This window comes from Stylophora pistillata, chromosome 12 (assembly GCF_964205215.1).
Source record: "Stylophora pistillata chromosome 12, jaStyPist1.2, whole genome shotgun sequence".
In the NCBI taxonomy this organism is placed as follows: Eukaryota; Metazoa; Cnidaria; class Anthozoa; order Scleractinia; family Pocilloporidae; genus Stylophora; species Stylophora pistillata.
The window spans coordinates 20,736,440-20,753,405 of NC_142530.1; the positions used below are offsets into that span (position 1 = coordinate 20,736,440).

The following is a 16,966-nucleotide window of genomic DNA, read 5'->3' on the forward strand; positions in this document are numbered from 1 at the left end:
CATGAGAAATAAATAATCTAATAAAACCAATCGCTTTTTTCCTTGATGGTTCTATCATATCGATTCCAAACGAAGGAAATGGGCATTTTCTTCAGAGGTTGCCCAGAGCTTCAACTTGAAGCACATAAAAATTTAAACATACGAAAGTTGGCACAAGGCCACCTTTAAGCAGCGCTACACAATTATTCAGTGTCACAACTTCTTGTCCTCAGACGGCGATGTGTAAAGCGGCGCCCCGCTGGTATTCATCTTGGCCATAGCCGGGTATTAGTGATAGACGCAGAAATACTTTTCCTTTGACGGAATCATATGTGCAGTTGAGGAAATACATGATTCAAGTGAGAAATATAGCTTTACTCTATATAGAAGCTCTGTGATGCAGCATGGGACGTGATGGAATTTTCAGGAGAGGAAGACTATCTTGAAGAAAAGTGTGGTTGGAATCACTCCTTGAACATCTTAGCCAGGCTCTCCCAGAGAGTTAGTAAAATATGGATATCCAAGGACAATAAAAGGTTATGTTCCATCGTAAGGCCTCTAAAATGTATGATCATGATATAACAAATTTTGTGGGCTCCGACTGCGTCACTTACTTTCTCTTTGCATATTTGACACCTATTCTTGAGGATTATGAAGGTGCAACTGATGAAGTAATGTAAAATATGGCTCGGGATTTGATTTTACATCACACAATTGTACGATGCTAGAAAAGGCCCACTTGCCTACAGGAAGACCTCTTTAAACAAAAGGAAAAGATATACATAAAACAGATACTCAGCATTCAAAGGAAAAAAAAAACAACATCAACAACTCCGCATTCCAAAATTCCGAACAAGTATCTCCAACACTTAACATAACTTCAAGATTTCCAAAATTCCGACCAGTCTTCTCTTCTCTCAAATTTCTTCAGCTGCTCAACGCATAAAGACCAATAGTAAAGACAGTCATGATCTGTAAGCTTCCTTAAGATCAAGTTTTGACGACTGGAATTTCAAAAACTGACGCAACGATACGGATCATTTGCTGAAACATTGGGTCGTGTTAAGGCAAAAAGAATTTGATTTGTGACAATGTTAACATGATCCAGATTGTTCTGGATTACTTCGGTGCTTTTCTTAATCCACAATTTAACGATAACATCATTAAGCTATCCTTAAATAAATAAAAAAGTGTCTTCCGTAAAGAGAAGATCGCTAGAGAGATAATTAAAAATTACCGAGGTTTGTTTCTGATGCCTCAGTGAGTCGTGATTGATCCAAGAGTGACTCAGTTGGCCCAGCTGCTAAAAAGTATACTATGCACTCTCGCTGTCTATTTAAACCTCAGTTCAGCAATCGTTTCAGTGAGTAAACAGGGCAAAAAGCTGCATTAAAAGTTAAGAGTTATTTTCTCGAGGACTGATAACGAAGATGTAATAGATTCATCAACGTTAAAGGACGACTTGTCGCAAAAATAAAAACGAGATACCAACACGCCAGTATTAGATTTGTTTGTCAAATGGCTAAAGTCTCAATTCCGTCCCATACCACTTATCGTGGAAGCTATGTTACTCATCAAGATTACTGTACAACGAAGCTTTTCGAAGAACATTGCCATGAGTGAAAATCTCGTGTTCACCGTTGACCTCGTTCTGTGAACCTATGAAATCCTTCTATACAGAGGGCCAGTGTTATTACATGGTGATCGCTCGCGCTGTCCTTAATTGTAAAGTGTCCACTTTGCAAAATAATGGTCATAATAATTCTGTGACAACAACTTTCGCATTCGGTTGATAGTTGGCCAGGGCCCAGCATCTCTCAAATCTTGAAAGCCCTCACCGCTCTTAAGTTTCCCTGGTTAAATAGTTTCACTGCCTTTTCATTAATGTTGAGGGTCTAACGCTAAGTATATACATAGGAGATATTGTAAAGCGATATCACATTAGTAAATAAGCAGCCACTTACTAAAATGAAAGCTTCTAGATGAATGAAATTTGTTTCGTAGAAAACAGTCGCGTGGGTTAAGTGGTTTTGGGTCAGCGCTGAAAGCTCAGCAAAGAGACTTCTCACATCGAATTTCCCCTTAAATGAGCGTAGACGTTCCTCGGTTAACTAAACTGATTTAAGGGTTTTCCGAACGGCGCGGTGTGGAAACCAGATAATATTTGCATTCACTTCTAACTTCTCTCCTATATCACGAACATACCGATTACGATGTTAATGTTACAGCAATGAAATGGCTCAGGCAATCATAAAAAAAACATTTGTATGTGGGGTGCCTTTACCACGCAGCGGTATCCGTTTTAACTTAAGCTTTGCTTTTCTTCCTTGTTTACATCGCCGTCCCGAAAAACGCCTGGCTCCTACCATTTGCTTCTGACTTCCCTTGGCTGTTTATCTTAGATATTGATCACATCCCCATTGATTACAATGGGTCTCAGCGACCCAGGAAGGATTTCTTTCCTTGATCACCGGCTATGGAGTTATAATGAATCTATAGATTCAAAGATTGAAACTATGAATTCACCGACTCAAATCTTGAACATTGCTTCTTCTCTATTCTTTGTCTTCAACTACTTTATTAAGACACTAACATTTTTATCTATCCATCTGTCACTTTAGTGGCAATTTCTCGTCGTATGCTATTTTCGTATCACTATGTAATTGCTAGTGCAGTCAAAACATTACTTTTTCTGTTTTACTTCATTACAATACATGAATGTTTTTTTTCTCGCAAGAGCGTGATTGTACTTTTGAACAACAACCCATTGATGGAAGATTTTCAAAGATCGAGTCAGGCGTTCTCTTCCAAAAAACTCGGCTGGGCTGATCGATTTTCTTGTCAGGCACATGGCCGTACAAACATTGCTATCTCGCGGCCATTAATGCGCTACTATATAAAGAGTTTCATTTTGACCTTCTAGTTCTTAATGACCAAACAATGTAGAATAACATGTTAGACACTGACGAACTTGGAGAACGAACTCGACCTTCCATCTTATGACAGAATTTACTGAAACGAGGGCTTCCCAGTTCCTGTTTTTCACTTCGCTTACCAATCAGCGAGAATCTTTCACTCATAAGTGGGTCTCCAATCCTCTTAAAATACTTAACCTTGTAAATATGGCAGACCGCTTGTTTCGTAGGGACTTAAAATAGTTAGGGCCCGGCTCAAGGACTAGGTCTCCGTGGGTTAGTTGCTAAGAACATCCCGCTAGGCAAGCGGGGCCTGCTGTGGCTATCCTCGCGCCCATGTTGAATTCTAAACAGTTTTCTTTATCAGTGACCGCACCAAAACTTTCTCTGTTTTTCTAAATCGATCTTCACACAGGAAACTTTCGACTAAACTACACCGAATCCATTTAGAGAACATGTACGCTTGTCATATATCGACTTAGCAGATGGCTTGGCGCGCCAACAGGTCCTCTCTAACTCGGTTGGTAGCATCCGACCACAAAATCGGGAGCTTCAGAGAGATCTCGGCAAGCTTTTAACCGTAAAAGGCCATTTACTCGCTTCGTGCTCTTATTTGGCAAGTAAACTGCAAGATGCTGGAATGAGCTCTTCCAAAAGCGTCTTATATGGATAAAACGTCGGTACGGAGGCCTTGTCACACTGATAAACTTAGTGAATGAGACAAATGAGTACTGACATTTTCTTCTTTAATGTACGACAAAATTGTTTCCACTGGATTTTGCCCATGACAATTCATTGTAATAGCTTTCCCGGCTTTTTTATTTTTCAATTTATTTTTGTTTTTGATAGTAGACTTTTCATCAGCAGATCAGCGCTGATGGTTCAAAACTTCGTGTGATGCACACTTGCCAGTGGTAACTTATCTGTCTTGATATGCGCTCCAGCTGTTTCTAGTTTATTTTTATGCGAGCCCATTTTGGGAGCATCGGAGCATTTTGGAAAAAATCCAGAACACGCTTTATTTTGACCTGGTAGAATCTGTGTAAGAGTTTTGCGAAAAATATCATCCCTAATCTAGCCATTTCCCAGGGGTTTGGGCTCCGCAAGTTAAACATAAGTTCGGTAGCTATGATTATAAATTAATCAGGACACCGGTTGAGAGGTAATACAACTCTTAGAGTGAAACAAACAAAAATGTTATTAAGGCCGAACCCAGAAAAATCACAAAAGCTACTATGATTTTGGAATTATTGCAGGATGTCAGGTGTGCCGCTGATGGAAGAAGGTCGCACTAGTGTTAACTGTTGGCCATAAAACAGTCAAACAATTTAACCATTAGCGGTAAAGAGGGACAAAATTTAACTGCAAGTCGTGAAAAATTAAAGTATAAAAGCTTTCCATTGAACCATGACGGAAGAAATTAACCCTTAGCCGCAAAATCAATCACTCCATTAGGACCTTCTTGATGTAGTTCTCATGCCTTAAGCTTAATTTAGATCTGAAGCATCTTTGAAATTGGCGCCTGAGGATTCCTTGTCTTTTGTTAATTGGGTAGTTTTCAAGAAGAATATTGGGTTTTTTTTTTAAAGTTATGAACTGTTCACGTATGACTGAAGTAAATACAACAACAGCATGTCTTTGTTTGTATAAGCTGAATAAAGGAGGATATATAATGGTTAAACCAAGAAAATGAAGTTCACTTTGCTTCGATTGAATTGGCTGATGTCTTGGATAACTGACTGTAGATCACATTTTCTACGTCAATTCATCAGAAGCTGGTCGCGTTGCAAATTGGCTCTGTAAGACATTCTCCTGAAAAAAGCGATTGGCTTTTATAAGAATTATCACAAATAGAAATTGGAATTAGGAGCTATATCTGTGTAACATGCATGTAGGTGCTTAAGTTTAACTTGGTGTCTGCAAGTCAAACGTGAAAGGAAGATAAAAAAAAGGTATCTTCCCTCAAAAATAACTATAATGAAAAACAAAAATCATATCACAAGGAAATATGTACCTAAAATAAAAGTCTGTTCTTCCCAAAATTTCAACGTTCTTCAACGTAACACACCAGTCAGACATGAGAAATAAATGATCCTATAAAACCAATCGCTTTTTTTCCTTGATGTTTTTATCATATCGATTCCAAACGAAGGAAATGGGCATTTTCTTCTGAGGTTGCCCAGAGCTTCAACTTGAAGCACATAAAAATTTAAACATACGAAAACTGGCACAAGGCCACCTTTAAGCAGCGCTACACAATTATTCAGTGTCCCAACTTCTTGTCCTCAGACGGCGATGTGTAAAGCGCCGCCCCGCTGGTATTCATCTTGGCCATAGCCGGGTATTAGTGATAGACGCAGAAATACTTTTCCTTTGACGGAATCATATGTGCAGTTTAGGAAAAACATGATTCAAGTGAGATATATAGCTTTACTCTATATAGAAACTCTATGATGCAGCAGGGAACGTGATGGAATTTTCAGGAGAGGAAGACTATCTTGAAGAAAAGTGTGGTTGGAATCACAGCCGGTATACCTGAGCCAGGCTCTCCCAGAAAGTTAGTAAAATATGGATATCCAAGGACAATAAAAGGTTATATTCCATTGTAAGGCCTCTAAAATATCTAATCATGATATAACAAATTTTGTGGGCTCCGACTGCGTCACTTACTTTCTCTTTGCATATTTGACACGCATTCTTGAGGATTATGGAGGTGTTACTGATGACGTAATGTAAAATATGGCTCGGGATTTGATTTTACATCACACAATTGAACAATGGTGAAAAGTTCCACTTGCCAACCGGAAGACCTCTTTAAGCAAAAGGAAAAAAAAATATACGTAAAACAGATACTCAGGATTCAAAAAGAAAAAAAAAAAAGAAAAACTCCGCATTCCAAAATTGCACACAAGTATCTCCAACACTTAACATAACTTCAAGATTTCCAAAATTTCATCCAGTCTTTGAAACGTGACTTGAATATGGTGGCGAACTGCACAAGATGAGGCAAGGCACTTCAACAATGACACGCGAAAATAACGCTGGTCATCTTTTCATCAATTCCTCAACAAGGTACCTTATATCTCTGAACTCCAAACTTCATTTTTGTTTAAGGATTTTTTGATGGACTATGAGAATAAGATAATGGAATACGCAAAGGGAGCTAAGCTATAGATTTCCCAGTTTTCCCTCTTTTGCCTGTTTTGTTGTGTTCTTTATTTCCACAGACGCGCGTGGTGCCAAGGCGAAACAATGCTACGAATTTCTTGGGCAGTTACTCAAAGCATAAAGACCAAAGCAAGGACAGTCATGATATGTAAGCTTGCTTTAGATCAAGTTTCGAGGAGCGGAATTTCAAAAACTGACGCAACGATACAGATCTTTCGCTGTCGTGTAGGACAAAAAGAATTTGATCAGTGACAATGTTAACATGATCCAGATTGTTCTGGTTTGCTTCGGTGCTTTTCTTAATCCACAACTTAACGATAGCATCATTAAGCTATCTCCAAATAAATAAAGTATCTTCCGGAAAGGGGAGATCGTTAAAGAGATAATTAAAAATGACCGGGGTTGTTTCTGATGCCTCAGTGAGTTGATTGATCTGAGAGTGACTCACTTGGCCCAGCTGCTAAAAAGTATACTATGCATATGGCACTCTCGCCGTCTATTTAAACCTCAGTTCAGCAATCGTTTCAGTGAGTAAACAGGGAAAAAACTGCATTAAAAGTTAAGAGTTACTTTCTCGAGGACTGATAACGAAGACGTAATGGCTTCATCAGCGTTCTAGGACGACTTGTCGCAAATTGAAATAAAAACTAGATTCTCAATTCCATATTCTACCACTTATTGTGGAAGCTATATTACTAATCAAGAGTACTGTACAATGAAGCTCCACGAAGAATATTGCCATGAGTGAAAATCTCGTGTTCACCGTTGACCTCGTTCTATGAACCTATGAAAACCTCATATACAGACGGCCAGTGTTATTTCATGATGATCGCTCGCGCCGTTTTTAATTGTAAAGTGTCCACTTTGCAAAACAATTGTCACAATATTTCTGTGACAACAACTTTCGTATTCGGTTGATAGTTGGTCAGGGCCCGGCCGCTCTCAAATCTTGAAAGCCCTCACCGCTCTTAAGTTTCCCTGGTTAAATGGTTTCACTGCCTTTTCATTAATGTTGAAAGTCTAACTTTAACCGGGAACAGATATCACACAATGTGCAATTTATGGTCAAGACACGTTTGAGTAGGTTAGCCGACCAACGTCAAATATGACGAAAACATAAATAAATCTCAGGTATTGAAAAAAGGTAATTAAAACAGTCACGAAAGCAAAGTACAGTTTTAAAGCGATACTTCATAAGATTAGGCTTTATTGATAAATTATTTCAAATGAAGGCGCTCTGTACTGGACTACTTTGGGACTTGGCCCCAATGTAGGATTTAAAGTCAGCGTCAGTTTAGATACACATGAAATAACATCGAGACCCAGAAAAAACAGGAGAAAAGCGGATCGATAGATAAGCAGCCACTCCCTAAAATGAAAGCTTCTAGATGTGTGAAATTCGTTTTCCACCCCTTTGTATCCGTTTGAACTTAAGCGTTGCTTTTCATCCTTGTTTACATCGCCATCCCGAAAAACGCCTGGCTCCCACCTGGCGCCCGACATTTGCTTCCGACTTCCCTTACCTGTTTTTATCTTAAATGTTGATCAGACCCCCACTGACTTCAGTGGGTCTCACCAACCCAGGAAGGAATTCTTTCCTTGATTCTGTGGAGTTATAATGAATCTCTAGACTCGAAAGTTGAAACTATAAATTTACGTTCTCAAACCTTGAACATTGCTTCTTCTTTATCTTTGCCTTCAACTACTTTATTAGGACACAAACTTTCTGCCAATCTGGCAACTTACGATCAGGAGGATATGAAACGTTTGGAAGTTTAGGCACCTGTCACCTGAGGTTTATTTGTCTTTTGACTTCAAACGTGATCCTCCGAATATACAACGCATTGAAATACAGCAACATAGCCTTTCAAAGTTCCCTTCCCCTTGCGCCAAACTTGCATAATTTTGTAAATTCCCATACCATAACCCTGTTGAGTCCAAGTAACGCAATCTGAACAGCTAACGCAAGGTTCGCATTTTACAAATTCTCTCCGGTAGTATCCTTTTGGGATTTCATCTATAAAAATATAGGTCACTAGCTGCAATTATATGCTGAGTATATCTTGCTTACGGCTCACGCCTCACCAAGACTCAGTGAAATTGCAGAACTAGTGTCGGTTTTTAGGTTTGCATTTGTTAACAAAGTCATTGCCTAAAGCTCTTAATGAAATGGCCGGTTATGAACAGGGAGGAACACACGGTTATTTCTGCAACGACAAAACTTTTTAGAAATTTTACAAAATTTCCGTTCGGAGAGGTTGAAATAACATTTGCTTCTGTTATCGCAATGCATCCTACAGTGGGTTGTGAGTTTCCGAGTTCAAGGATGACGATTAAAAAAAATAACATTTTACATACTCAAACATTAAAAAATCCCGCCCATTAAGGTATAAATAGGAACCTTGTTCGGTAGAAATTTCATAGAAAAAAAAATCTGATTTATAAGAGAGGCAGTGGAAATAAGGTTGCCTAAATGGATCGCAAAGTTATTCTTCTTGTAAGTAGCTAACAAGTGTCATTGCTGTTGGTGTTGCTCCAGACAAGCTACTCTGTTACATCGTTTCGAGGAATTTTAAAAATATTCTATAAGTCGGCATGATCTCGGTCAGTTTCTATTGATGGTGCTTGACTTATATAGCCTATCACCTTGGCCAGTAATGGTTGGTTTCGTTTTTCTATACAGTGATAGCGACTATCCTACATTCATATGCCCTGTTCTGCCTCGGTCAGTTGGTCAAGATACACCCCTGTTATCTTTCTATATCCATGGTATCAGTCAATGGTCATCAACGGCCCTCAATGAATACTGCCTCTATGATTGTTGAGTTTGAAGAAAAATTTTTTTTTTTAGTTTATTTTTGAAGTCTGACTGTACTACATGTTGAGACGTGGTTCAATTCAATTTTCTCATTTTGTACTATATTCTCTTCTTCTTTTAGATTTCTGTTGTGTGCCTGTTGGTGCCTGTACAATTTAGCGAATCAAAATCACGCAGAGAAACAACCATTAGGTCAGGTTACTGCAACTTGATAACAAGTGGACGCTGTCTAATGAAGATAGGAGCAGGCAGCACGGGCAAAAGAAGAGTTAGCATTGATGGCGCTTTTACGACAGACCTGGCAACAAGTAAGTATATGCTGATCACTTGAGACTGATTTTAACATAACTGAGACTTGAAATTCTCAAATTCGTTTATAGCGAATCGGTTTTATTGGTTGAGGTAAACCTAAAGCGGCCTTCTCAACCCGCGCCAAAGCTTTCCAAACAGCTTCCTTAAACTTTTTAGTCACCTTTGCCTCACTGAAAAACTGTGTGATCGTTCGATTCAAACTCATACAGCTCATTCAAAGATGTCTATTTTCAACATTGAAAGGGAGGATCGTAAGGTCCAATATAACAAAAGAAATGAAAATCAGAAATAAAGGGCAGCCAAATTATTACTAGGACGAAGGTCGGAAAGTCATATCGAACAACTATTGTAAATTTTAAGCATTGTAATTTGCGGATAGTTTTATTCAAGACACAAGATTGTTGACGAAACGATTGTGTTTTCTTTAAAAAGGATTTACAATTGTCAAGATAAAGGACTCGTCTGGGAAAACAAGAGGAAAATGTATTGAATTTACGACGAGCAGCCAAGTGAAGTATGCACTGAAGGTCGTCAATCCAAGCAATATCGTTTTTGAGGTGAGCAATGCCAATTTATTTGATCGCCGCGATTCCCAGGCTTTAAAAAAATGGATCTTCAAAATTAACTTAAATCAGCCTGATTGACTAACGTTTAAAAGTAGATTGCACGGTTCCTTTTTAAAAACACGAAAGTATTTGGTTATATATACCCGCATTTAACTTATGCTTTTTTTTTCGACATGATATCTGAATTGTTTTCCCCCTTAGTTATCTGCCACCAGTTTTCTCACTTCTAAATGATCTCATCTCCTAACATTTGGCTTTATTCTGTTTGAATCCGCAGAAAAAGCCCAAAGGCTGCGACTACACCAACATCTCTGATGACTTCATTTTTAAAGAATCTAGACATTACCGCATGAACTATTTTACATACACTTACAACTCGAAGTGTCTTGCTGCAAAAACAGATGGCAAGTTATTCTTAAAAACTATTAAAGATGTGAGTAAAGATAATCAATGTAAATACAGTCTCCACCGTTATTCGTAGACTTACCTATGATTAAATGATGGTTAAAGCAATCATTACTATTATCTTTATTAATATAATCAATATAATATATATATATTATATATAATTTTAATATTTATGTTATCACTTTTGAAAGGAGACCTATTTTTCCAAGGGCAGATGTATCAAGAGATGTTAAGACTATTTTCGAGTAATTTTTTTTACATATTTAGTACTGCGGCTGCTACTGTGCATATGGTGTAAACTTAAGACGAAAGATTGCGGCCTGACTCTGCTGGTTAACAGCCAGCTGCTCATCTTCTATTTAACTTATTTATGATTTGTCCTTGTGATGCAAAGCTTGAGTTTGTAATAAATATCTATCCAATTCACATTATGCTGTTGGTGTGTTTCCCTTTTTTTTATGAGGAATCTTCTAGAACAGCACACGTTAAACATATTCGTCGGCGATATAAACACTTATTCCCCTCCCCTTAAAAACAGAGTGGGTGGGTGACACACCGAGTTCCCAAAGTAGTAAAACTTGGAGATAACGAAGAAGGCCTTGCAATCAAGAGTGATATCTTTCGTCCCAATCTCTCAAGATAGAAAGGAAAAGAATAACCATTGCTGCGGAGCCAGCTGATGAAGAGACTATTTCATCAAGCTTACTAAAGGCAGCCCATTGTTGTTCTGATAGTCATGAATGTGTTTTTTTTTTGTTGGTTCAAAATTAGTGCGACTGGTGAACGAAGTCACGATTCGTATCTAATCTGTCCTACAAGCAAATGTGTAAGTTGCCTTTTTTTTTTTAGCAAACGGTAGAAGTCCGGCAATGCGAAAAATCATCCTATACCAGTGCCCACCGAATATCATCCTAGATAGCAAGAGAGAAGAGAGTGATCATGCAAAATATTATCCCGCTATATCGATAGCTTCATCAAACTAACTATTTTTTGGAGTCAACTGAACCGAAAAGGCCAGAACGCAGGGTAAAGGGAATGTGGAGGGTAGCCAAAAGGAAGAAGTTGTCAACAAGAACTCGCGCGATTCAATTTTTCTTTGTGTTTGCAACTTAGGTAGATAAGAAGTTCCTTTTATTTAATAGCCTGTCAAGCTTCACAGGTATTAACTTACTTTCTCGTAACATCCAAGAAAACAAAGAAGACAAAGGAAAAACGCAGGCTCGAGCGGTTTATTGGCCTAGTTAGGTTTGGAAGAATCCCATTTAGGAAAAGAAAAAATAAAATCTCATCCTAAACCCAAAATATATCTTCATCTTTAGGTAAGGTCTGTTACGAGCCTAGTGGCCCATTAGGCCGGGGCTTAACTCCGGTTTCTGTAGCATGAAGCAACTAGGAGTATTTCTACTCCTCCCTGGATAGAATGCCAGTCCATTGCAGGGTTACCCCCCACCATTACCGGTACCTATTTATAACACCTGGGTGAAGAGAGGCAGGCACTATGGGAGTAAAGTGTCTTGCCTAGGAACACAACACAATGTCCCGGTCGGGGCTCGAACCCGGACCACTCTATCCGGAGTCGAGCGCACCAACCATGAAGCCACCGCGCCTCTAAATCTTCATCTGTAAGCAAAGTTTAATTAATGTAAAGGATGTGCATGGTAACAAGCTATTAGTATGGGTCATCATATGCCATTTATGACAGCTGTGTTGCTTTAACTCACATTTAAAAGATCCCTCTTCGCTTCATCTACTCCATACATTTATGCGTGTCTATCAGTATGGAATTTTCCGATACCGCAGACAGTTGCCCAACACAGCTATAAGTAATATAATACTAAGGCACCCTTGTTTAAGAGAAATACTTCTAGTAGTGATATTGTAAAATGAAATGTTTTCACGCCAAGTTCTTTTGGCCCAGATAGCAAATTAGATGGGTCAAAAGTAGAATGAATGATGCCTCTACAGAATAAAGCCCTTCCAGACAGAAATGTTTATTATTCCTTAACTGGCTTGACATGATATCATGAGGTCATCATCTCAGAGATCCATTTATGAATAGAACTTAGGGTGGCTGAAGAAAAAATTAAACCAAAGAAGCTTTAGAAATATTGAAATGATTAAAGTGGTTAAGCGTGGAGAATTTCACAACAATAGCCTCTTTCATGGGCAAGTTTAAACAAATTAAAAAGTTAGATACATGTACGTGCATTGTGTTATGCTTGTACACTACTTTGCATTATTGCTCAGCAAGTTAGCCTTGCCAATGTAAACTTACGCTCTCAATTCTTTTAATTGAGAGCTCAATCATCGCGGCACGTACCCCATTAGAGGCGGGAGCGTTGTTTGTTTTACTTTTTGCACCTTTTATTGCATATGTGTTATTTTTTTGGCACACTCAAAACAAGAGGCTATTTTGGGAATCCTCCTAAAGTTTCATGGCGTTTTCTATTTTGCCCAAGAAGACATGTGGAACGTGGTTTTCGTGTTATTTTAAAGTATATCTACCATAAAATAAAATTAAAAAAAATGGTGGCTTGTTTTCTAACTTTGACTTACTGTAGTCATAAGGTGGTTAAACAGCTACCGATTTCAATCTAAGGTAAATTTTATCTTAATTCTTCCGTCGAAGTTCGAAATTTCATCATCTTGAAGTAAGTGATAAAATCTTATTTCGTCTTCCTGTTAATACGTCAATGCAGACTCTCCAGACGAAAAAGACATGACTATGATAGAACTGTAAACTTGCCCTTGCAATAACAATTCTCAGTCAGCCCCTTTGGCTAAGATAACTGGTTGTTCTCGTATAAAAGACGCTTCCTAAGATTTGTAATTGATCCCAATTCATAGGTACAAGCGTCTTATTTCACGTTTAATTTCTTCAGATATTTTGTTGATCTAACGCTCAAAGGGCTTAAGGTCTTCCATAGGGCTTGGACAACATCTATAAGAGATCATTCTCTCATGACTTTCACGGACTGAAATGATGCTTCGTAAATCGAAAGATACCAACATCGTCGAGGCGCTGTTACGGTGATTTGGTTACCCCGGTTATGCATCGAGAGAACAAATCGTGGGTGGTGGGTGCCGGCGTAGATAACAAACGGTGTGATTCGATTTCGAAGTGAGGATATTATGATAACAATGGAAAATTTTCGCGCAAATTGTAGGAAAGTAGTCAAACATTGAAAACATACACAGGAAGGAGGCAGTGTAAAATTTTAAGGTGAAACCTCTTCCTATAGCCCATCGCATGAGTCACATCCTCCCATCCTAAGACACAGACACTACATTCTCATTTCTAGAGTAGAATAAGTTTGCTTTTTGCATATTTTTTCAAAAGGTTACTATGACCGTAGTGACCGGTGAGGCTATAGGTGATAGTGGAGCATTTGAGGTATACTTTTAAGAAGAAAATAGTTGAATACAGTATGGTTTATCATTCTGTTACCAGAACAATGAATATCTAACAATTAGCTCGACATTTCTTTCTCATACGATCGGGAGCGATATAATAGTATAAATTTATGAAGCATACAACCATAAGTCGTTCAAAACTGTACCCGTTTACTTATATGTTTTTTAATTTAATCTTCTCGTCGGGAGCAAAGCTCAGAATTGGTGAAATGAAGCTGTAAATTTTTCCCAAGTGATATTTTGGTTTCATTGGGGTTTGAAACATTTTATTGAAATCCTTCGCGGCTGCCATACCCGAAACAATACTATAACAGACGAGATCTGTACAGTTTTCAGACCGAAGCGGCCTAAAAAAAGCCTTTCCTTTGGGGCAGCAAGTGTCTATTTACACGGAAGTACCCACTTCTTCCCACAAACTCACACTTGCAAGCTAAATGGATCAGTTAAATTTGCTTTTTCAAAAAGTATTTGGCTTTCATTCAAGTGCTTACTCATTGATACGTGAAAACACGTTCCTGATTTCTTTGCACTGAACAGACTGGAATAACACAGTGACGATCACAGTAATCAAGAGCAGTCATGGCCTCGATGCCTTTAAAGAGTACACTTTCATCGCCTCAGCATTGGGTCGATAAACATTAATATAAATATTCTGTTAATCCATATCCGCTATCCGAGAGTTTGTTAGTTTTTCCATTTCCATAACCTTAGTTGAAACATAAGTTGAACGAAAGAGTCATCTGATTACTTCAAGAGAAAATTTCAGGCGAATGGAGACGCAGAACTATCCAAAGCGACTGTCCTTTTTTCTTATTGTATGTGCCCCTATAATCTGTTTCTGTCAGTTGTGCAATACTTATATCAAAAACAAGTTCCAACTTATAAAAACAGGAAGTTGATTCGTTAAGAATGCCTTATCATGCTGACTTCACTCACTAGTAATTCAAATTACTTTTCTTGGCGTCATTGCCTGAAAACTGTTCCGATTACCTTTACTTTCGAACATGTTTTTAGTTTGCTTTCAATAAGGGTTGAGCATTTAGGAGCACGTCTCAAATTCTTCTCAGCTTCTGAGATTGACGTGTTCCCAAAATTTCAAAAGATTAAAAGAGACTTAAGATAATCATTTGAAAAGTTCTATTTGGATGAGATGCCGGTTCCATTCATCTTTCTCATAGAGAGCATTTAAACCTACTGATGCTTCCGCCAGCCGTCACGTTTTGCCAACGACGCCGCAGTTTGTGAACAGGATAAGGAAACCTGTGCGATATTTAGCAGAGTTTTCCGGTGTAGCCAATCTGTACAGGATTACTCTATTTTAATCTCCGAACCACAGCCTGTGTGCAAGGATATAGATATATATTCTGCCAGTTAAAAGTTGTCGGTAAATCTTTATCTTTCTACTAAATCGCAACACATTTCTACAAATCAGTAGGTAAAACTTATAAGAAACGAGCGTATTTTCGCATTGTTCCATTTGGGTTGCATCTTAGTCAGTTTAATTTGGACGATCTTCATCAACTAATAAATAAGAGAAAAAGCAGAAGCCTTTTAGACAAAACGCTCTAACAGAATTCTACTTTCAAGGGCTAGAAATATGTGTACATAACAAATTAGCCTCTGATACAATGTATATATGAAGTTCATATATTTTGAACTGCGGTATTAGATACGTATGATGCACGATCCTCGCAGTAGAGAGCGCTATTTATGCAATAGCGAAAATCTGACCTGAAAAAAATCAGGCCTGTACGGGATTCGAACCACTGACCTCTGCGATACTAGTGCAACGCTCTACCAATTGAGCTACAAGCCAACTGGGAGTAGGCCGTTAAGTTGATTCGGTTAAGTTGGCTTGTTAGCTCAATTAGTAGAGCGCTGCACTAGTATCGCAGAGGTCAGTGGTTCGAATCCCGTACAGACCTGATTTTTTTCAGGTCTGATTTTCGCTATTGCATAAATAGCGCTCTCTACTGCGAGGATCGTGCATCATACGTATCTAATACCGCAGTTCAAAATATATGAACTTCATATATACATTGTATCTGATTTATCATCACGGGTTTATTACGAATCAACTTAACGGCCTGCTCCCAGTTGGCTTGTTAGCTCAATTGGTAGAGCGCTGCACTAGTATCGCAGAGGTCAGTGGTTCGAATCCCGTACAGGCCTGATTTTTTTCAGGTCTGATTTTCGCTATTGGATAAATAGCGCTCTCTACTGCGAGGATCGTGCATCCTACGTAAATTAGCCTCTGACGCCATCGTCGTGTGATGTCAAAAAACAATAATGAATAGTTCTGACTGCTCAAAAACATTCTCCGTATGCTTCAAGCGTGTGGTTGTGTGGCAGTGCGTTGGTCGGCAACAAAGAAAGAAGTGTCAGTTACAACGGCACAATGTGCCTTTGACCAACACTTAAGTCCCACCACCCATTTCCACCTCGCGTTTCAAGTTTCCGTCCAGTGGGCGGTTGTTTACCCAACAAAAAAGTAGCTTTTTCACTCAAAATTCGTCGTTACATCATGACTCAAAACAGTTTACGAAATGTTTTTGTTATTGAATATCAAGGCTTTCAATATTTCACTTATCTTTGCTATGACTACCCCATATGACTCCATTAATTTGCAATACCTACTTAAAACTAACTTTGAGGGTCATAATTAATCTCAAATTCCTCTTTTTAGTGTGTCACTGAAGCTTATCAACCTCTAACATGAAACTTCTAATCAATTCATGAATAGATTTCCTATTGTATCTCTTATCTCCAAATTTAAAGCTCTTTCCTCGTGAGAGTGACCGAAATTCAAAACGCTGCTTATGAGTATGCTCCAGTCAACGTGTTTCCTATGTTGGTGAAGACAAGAAGGGTATTATCTATCGATAGACGTATTCAAGCCCCTCGCCAACTGTATATTTTAATTCTTTTTTTTTAGCACCCTCTTGGCCCTATGCCACGATTTTACCGTTTCCCAAGGCGGATTTCCTTAAAGATTCAGTAGGACTAGCGTCACAGTTAATGCATTTAAGAAATGCTAAAGTTTTAATTGCATAAGGGCGGACAATAATTATTTAATGTCATTTGAAACGACGTCCATCAACGAAGTGAACTTAAAAAGTTGTTTCTCCCATTGTATTTCATGCTGTAAGCGAACCATTGTAGCTTAATCCGGTTTCTTATCAGTTACCGATTGGTGAGAGACACACTAAGTGTCACTGACACAGCTGACCCACGTTGCTTTGATCACACCTCCTTTTAACGGATATCGCGGTACTTTACAAACAGACGTAGAAAGCCACACTCTTGAGACAAAGGACCACGCAAAATTGGGCAGCCATAGCCCCCTGCCGCGATTTCTGCATTCCGTAAGTAGTGAATAACGCATG

General features: G+C 38.6%; 1 protein-coding gene across 1 annotated transcript; it reads left to right on the forward strand.

The window, feature by feature from the left end:
* Positions 1-204: 204 nt before the first annotated feature.
* LOC111340968 (uncharacterized) lies at positions 205-10,592 on the forward strand. The gene is made up of 4 exons (XM_022947896.2): positions 205-480; positions 9,002-9,188; positions 9,625-9,749; positions 10,036-10,592. The coding sequence occupies exons 1-4, from the start codon at positions 394-396 to the stop codon at positions 10,237-10,239; spliced, it is 603 nt and encodes a 200-aa protein (XP_022803631.2). The 5' UTR covers positions 205-393; the 3' UTR covers positions 10,240-10,592.
* The last annotated feature ends 6,374 nt before the right edge of the window (positions 10,593-16,966 follow it).